Below are 7,207 nucleotides of genomic sequence, written 5' to 3'. Positions count from 1 at the left end.
ATGTGACCAGACATAACTAGCTGATTGAAAGTGATGCTGAGTATAAGACTCCATGCAACATTATGTAATTATGTTTATGGTTTCGAAACATGGTCCAAAACTCTTGAGTTTTATGCTACAATGTTACTTAATACAGTACTAATATAGCTTAGTTTATTGCATTACACTCAAAACTTAATGTGTAAGGTGCAAAGGGTGTTTACAGCAGTAGGAAAACAAAAAAAGCTTAAGGGATCTGCCTTATACAATGTTTCTGAAAAAAACAAGCAAACAGAATAAAGTGTGGAGTTTCTTTTGTAAATAATAACAGTCCAACTACTTTAGGAGCTGCAATTGTAAATGTAAACAAGTTTATTTAGTAAAACTTCATTACAGTAGATTGCTTTACATGTAATTTCACTGCACTGTCACTGTAGGTAAGGGTGAGTGTGCCTGCCAGGCTGATTCACATGAGCTCTTCAGAATTTAAACAGCCAGTCCATTAAGGACCTAGGAGCAGGGTGAAATCATACTGTGGGAACAACACTGTAGTTACTGATTCCACAGGTACGATTCATATCCTTTGCCAAACGGAAGTAACCTTCTTCTCCCCATGAGGCACTCCAGCTAGTAAACAAACATAGCATTTAATCAGGAAGGTTCAATATACTGTGATATACTTAAGTATTCATTACAGGCTGTCAATATGCATGATGCTCAGAAAGATAAACCCTATTCAGCTGATTGCTTAAATAAGCAGCATCTCTCACTGGGATTCAAATCCTGTTTTCCAGTTTCAATAAAGAAACATCACAAAGGCTTCCATTCACAGCACAGCACAGCACAGTCTGCCAATCAATGATTTATTAAAGTGTTACTGAACAGGCTATAGGATTTAAAACACAATGCAATACTTTCAGCTTTCTGCTTTGTTGTACGTATTCCTGCAATATTTTTTTCAACATAATTGCAATTGTTTTCATATTTTTATTAACATATCCTTGGTCATAAATCATTTTTGACCAACTATTTTGTTTCACTTTAGTTATTATTAGTAATTATTATTAATTAGTCATTTAGCAGATGTTTTTATCCAAAGCAACACATAGACTAAGGGGTGAACTATGCATCACAACTGCTGCTGGTCATCTGCCTTTAAAAAGGGTCTGGAAAGCCAGCTCTTTGTTCTTTTGTTTGGTGCTTTTGGAGGGAGAAGAAGAAGAAGAAGAAGAAGAAGAAGAAGAAGAAGAAGAAGAAGAAGAAGAAGAAGAAGAAGAAGAAGAAGAAGAAGAACCCTCATCACTGTGAGTGGAACCAGGGTGAGCTACAGCACAGTCACCGTGTGTTTAACTGGGATCATAAATTATAAAATTATTCATTTAGGAGAATTTTAATCCCACCAATGTTTATTTAGTTTGTAAAGGGAGAAGGTTCCTGGTGCGGGACCTCCCTTTTAGTGGGACTAGCGCACGTCTCAAGCTTGGCCAGCGTTTGTTTTGTTGTTGTTTTCTACAGTGTTTGTTTTGCCTTTTGTATTATGTACACTTGTGTGTATGTCCTTTTGCACTAGGGCTACCATTGCTGGTACCCTAGTGGCAGCTATGTATCACTGCAACTGCCTGTGTGATTCCCAATAAAACCTAGATGTCATGGAGCAGAGAGGAAGGAAGAGACATTGTGTGAATACCCTTGATTTGCAAAATTAATTGTGTGTGTATATATATACCTATTTTTGATGATCCAGTATTTTTGGGAAGCCACTGATCCATACCCAACCACCAGGACCGCATGGTTTATTTTCTCCGAGCTGCATTTAGGATCATTAAAAATTCCTGCAAGGAAAAGAGTTAAAATAGGAGTGAAAGTTGGGTTTACATACCAAATCTTGAATGAGTAATGGAAGGTTAATACTACCGGATTGATAAAATTGAAGGAGACTAGCATCAATTCCTACTGAAATTGGCCCAAGAGCTGCTACTGCATCAGCCAGTGCCTGCTCATTATGAAAGGGAAGATAGTTGTAGCCAGTGATTTTGGCAACCACTTTGCTGCTATTAAATGAACAGGGCAGGTCATCCTAGATGAGTGAATAGGAAAAAGAAAAGTTAGATAGAGCACATCACATAAGCAGTAGAAATGCAGATTGTAGATTGCTGAGCTGATGTGTTCTATTGGTCACCTGCTTTTTTTTTTTTTTGCAAACAATATCTGTTTTATATCATAACTACAAGAAAATCTTGACCTGATCCTCAATTTATTTCTGGCTACCTACAATACTTAAACACTAATTAAATAATTTCCCCAGAGAGAAGAAAACTGCTTTACCTGGATCCTATATGGGTAGGAAGCCTCGGACTGGATTCCACTGCTCGCCAGCATATATTTGTAGGCACTATCCATCAACCCTCCAAGGCATCCGTAGTTCCCCTGAGGTCGTGAGCAGTCAACCAGGTTCTGTACGCTGAGTGACACTAGCTTGCCTGTCTTCTTAAACATCTGCCCCTCAAGAGCTCCTGCAGCAGTAAACGCCCAGCAGGATCCACATTCTCCCTGCGGAAGTTGGAGGAAAATCGGAAAATGAGTTGATACTGATATCGGGAAAAGGCCAGGCAGTGGACTGGAAGCTATTTGATGCTATGTCACTATTTCATTAATTGATTCTTTAGGATACTTAATCCCTCTGAGATGATGGCGGTGAGACTCACCTGTTCCTTTACTGGAGTGATGTAGCCTTTGGTCCTGTAATCAATGCTGTTTAAGTTCAGCTTGCTGGCAGTGGTGCGGAGCTGTTCGGCAGACAAAACTGCAGCCCTTCCTGTATTCTTCTGAATCATACCCAGCATCACATTAAACTCTTCAGAGGTCTGTCATGCAGAAAAAAAATATAATGTAATATAAAATACAGAGTAAAAGGTAAGTTAAAACAACCGAGCCTTAAATGCATTAATTTGTAAGATTTGGCTTTGTACTTTCCGATTTCAATATGGGTTAAGGGGACAGTAATGAGAGCTAAAGGCTTGGATGTTTAACTCAAATACAAACAACTGAAAGACTTTTGCCTGAGTGTTCCACGTGAACTATCCATATTCCTTATGCATTCATAATCCATTCTTACCCTTTATTTGTTTTGCAAAGATACAGTATGTTACAATTTTGCTGGGGCTGTATTGTGGAACTCATGTTTTTCACCAAAAAAATTAACATTTAAATGTTTGCCCCAATTATAATTACATGCTGTTGGATTTTAACTATTCATAGGGATATTTAGAGAGCACGGGTTGTGTCCCAAAATTTTAATTAATTGGGGGGTGGGGGCGGGGGGTGGGGGGGGGGGGGGTGGGGCTCACTGGAATAAAAACAAATTCAATGAGAATGTATTTTCTTACCATGTCTCCAAATTTGTTCATGCCCATTGTGAATGGTTTTCTACCTCGTTGAACTTGATGATTGTTTTGTTGGATTAGCTTGTAGTTTGATTCCCATGTGGCTCTTTTCTGTTCCTCAATCATCTATAAAGAACATATAGCATTTTGATTGGACATGGGAGTGTGGGGGAGACTGTCTGCGTCAATTTACAAAACCTGGCTCTAAACGCAATGTCTGTTACTGTTATCCTTGTACAGTATACACCAACATGTGTATACATACATTATTGCACTTTTCTATTAGTTTTACCGTACAATCAGTCCTCATCTTTATTTCCCCACAATTATTTCTAACCTGCTTTATCTTAATCTGGCCTATTTCCAAACCAAGATCATCCCACTCCCTCTTTCCTCTTACCCTGGTGTATCGTGGCTTGTAGGTCATCTTCCAGGCCTGCCATTCAGACTCCAGATCCTTCTGAACACAGTTGACCAGTTGGAAGTACAGAGTCAAACAAGCAAACATAAAGAATATTTTCATTGTGAATCTTCTAGAGGAAAACAAGTAGATGACAAGCAGGAAGGGTCCTAACAAACAAGGAAACCAATTATTATTTGTAATGACAGTATGCGTGTGCAACAGTGCAATTAACATTTCCCAAATGCTGACAAGTACAAAACTGATTTTTAGGCAATTGTATTTAAATATGGACTTTTCTTTTTCTGTGTTTCTTGTTCTCTTTCATTTTTTTTCTGTATTGCTTAGGAGATGGTAACCCTGTTGTACAGTATTTATACAACTATGCAGTAAAACAAAAAGAAACATGACATGTTGAGCATTTCAAAACCATTGCTGCTTCTGTTCCATTGTATAAACCTGGATGAGTTATGTACTGGTATAATATAGTATAATAATAATAATAATAATAATAATAATAATAATAATAATAATAATAATAATACTATTTCCTGCCCTTTGTCAATGTATCATATATATAAAAAAAAAATGTAAATACAAGTATATGTTTTACTAAATAGATTAATATAATTACAAGAACTGATTTATCCATGACAGGGCTTGGATACCAGTCTGAAATGATACCCAAGTGAGAGAAGGTTTATTTAACCCTTACTTGTTCTCGACTATAAGCAGATACTCTTCAAACAGCAGGTATTTCTTCTCTGCAAAAGCAGGTTAGGATTGTTCTTCTGCTGGAGTTCTTGCTGCTACTGACTACAGACCATCATTTAATACAATGCCTAGTGGGTGGGCTAAGCTCCTCCAAAAACAACTCACTTTGGAAACATCCATAGAGGGATTTAAAAAAGAAGTATTGTCGCCCAGCCTTATTAAACTTTAAATCTGTAAACAGGACAGTACAAATATTCATTGTATTGCTAAAGTAGTTTGAAATACAACATGGATTAGAAGAGCTCAAAGCGGCTTCCATTTTACCAACTTGCTGTGCTGTAAACTATGAGGCTCACTTTGAACAGATACTGATGTGTTTTTTTTAATTCATTTTGTAAATAAAATAAATACACCAATAGTTTCACCAATTTTCTTCAAGCTCTATAAGCAATTCCGTGCTTTATGTTTCATAATTACTGCATGACATACAGTACAAACACACAGCCTGGTGGGGTTGGTGAAGGAAAACCAGCAATGTCTGTTTCACTTGCAGATACCAGCAGGTATGTATAGCCTTTGCCTTCCAGAAGCCAGTAGCCTATCAACATCTACTGTCAATCTCCTGGGTGCAAGGACGACAACCAATTCTTCTGATGAAGGAGCCATTCTAAATTGGGGAAATACTCTTCGTCACAATTGGACAAGCGTTTTGCTGGATACATGCAAAACTTTCAAGTATGGCAAATGCATGGACAGACACCTCCTATATGAGTTGACTTAAACCCCTGCAATAAATTGGATTTGTAATTTGATTTTCTAGCAATTGGCTAAACACTGAGTTCTGTGCAAAATCATGAAGGGTAAGATTTGCGTTCGTTTTTCCAAGTCTTTATATCAGGATTGAGCAAATAGTTTATATCAGATTGTTTTAATAGAGGTTATAGTTGAACTACGTGCTGCTTCACATTTCTGACATTAGACATTACATTTCTAGCCATTTGATGGACACAACTTTAATCTTCACATGATCAAAATATGTTGCTTTAACACAAACCCACAAAAATATCCTATTTTATTTCAGAACCATAATGTGCAGCCTACAAGTCTGGCAGTATATTATTGCTATTTAAAACTAACAGCGCAAAGGGATGAGTGTCATTTTAAATTGTGTACACATTTCAGTTTACTCTACAAAATGTTTAGTTTCACTACACATTTAACTTATCTTAAGAGATATCAGGCATTACATTAATTCAGTATGTCATTCATTTGTACTGTTGATACTTTATGTTTCACTTACTAAATGGGGATTTAGAGCAGTTGAAATACAAAATTTTTGAATTTTAGTTTTAATGTTTCATTGTGCTTCTGTGAATTTGGCACTAGTACTTTTATGGAAATCAAACTCAAAATAAATGGAAGTTTCAGTCAGCAACATATGCTAAATGTTGGCTTGATAATTCTTGTAATAGTTCTTTAGGATCTGAAGCGTCCTCAATAAATAAAACAAACATTTCAATAATTGAAGTCCATTGTTAATACTTAAGTCTAAATAAAACACATAACTATGCCACACCTTTTGCAATGTACCGAACAGTGTAGTTCATTTAGTTGACACCTGTGTTTTTTTGTTTTTTTTTGTTGCGAGCGTGCATAAAAGGCAGGCAGATATTTGGAGACGAGCAGATACACTTTAAATGGGTTTATCAGTTTATTTTGATGAAAACAAAGGCTATTGCCATTTTAATGTTCCCAATGTAATGAAATCCTGACATAGCTTTATTGATGCAAAATATGATTGTGTAGTCTGTACTCTTCAAAAAGAAATATCAGAAGTTATGATGGTGGCATATACTTTATGAATCAAAAATACTTTTGATACTTAAAACTATTATATATATATATATATATATATATATATATATATATATCTGTTTCCTTGGATCTATAGTAGCAGCAGCTATCTACATAGTTTCTATTGATGGTAACCTATCTTGTGTTTCTTTGTATTGCTTTTTCTCCTGTGATGGATGTTTTCTTAGGAAATAGTTCTCATAAACTATACCATCTGACAACAAACTCACAAAAACAGAAGTAGTCTACGTGTTGTCAAGTTGTGTATAGGTTGGAAAGAAACCATTGGACAGCAGTGATCAAAATTATGTAAAACATAATTTAATTTGCATTTCAGTAACAGAACACGGTGTAAAAATCAACAAGCCCTTAAATGTATTGTTACTGATCAAAAACGTAACAAAATACCTGATGCCAGACATGGGTCCTATTCATAAAGCTTCAACTTTTTTTCAAGGTCAAAATTGAATATTCAAGAATCTGGTCCAAACTGTTAAAGAACCCGACATTATTCTTCATCAGTTTCCTGACTAAAACTGCATTTATTGTAATAACCGATGAGTTAAAACTTTATGAACATGACCCAACATTTTCTATTGCTCAGTTCAATATCAGGTTGTAAAAATAACACATTTGTATATGTGGTTAAGGGCTAAAGTTAACACCCACAATGACCAAAATGTAAGTTTGCATGCAGACAACAATAAACTAGAAACTGAAGTCTATACAACAAACTGTTTATCAAGTTTGAAAAATAAACTGTTCTTTTTTTTTTTTTTTTTTTTTTAAGAAAAAGCAGTCTGGATTTTGTAATATTCAAAAAATACATAATGTCTGCCTAATATGCTATAAGTGTAAATACAATTTCCACAAATTA

General features: G+C 35.7%; 1 protein-coding gene across 1 annotated transcript; it reads right to left on the bottom strand.

The window, feature by feature from the left end:
• Positions 1-506: 506 nt before the first annotated feature.
• LOC121317727 (procathepsin L-like) lies at positions 507-3,885 on the bottom strand. The gene is made up of 7 exons (XM_041253873.1): positions 3,763-3,885; positions 3,366-3,488; positions 2,685-2,843; positions 2,305-2,529; positions 1,894-2,056; positions 1,706-1,811; positions 507-606 (listed from the first exon to the last, which is right to left on the bottom strand). Exons 1-7 carry the CDS (start codon positions 3,883-3,885, stop codon positions 507-509), a joined length of 999 nt encoding a protein of 332 aa, XP_041109807.1.
• Positions 3,886-7,207: the final 3,322 nt, after the last annotated feature.

Source organism: Polyodon spathula, chromosome 6, assembly GCF_017654505.1.
Source record: "Polyodon spathula isolate WHYD16114869_AA chromosome 6, ASM1765450v1, whole genome shotgun sequence".
NCBI classification, from domain to species: domain Eukaryota; kingdom Metazoa; phylum Chordata; class Actinopteri; order Acipenseriformes; family Polyodontidae; genus Polyodon; species Polyodon spathula.
This window is presented reverse-complemented; position numbering and strand designations above follow the sequence as displayed.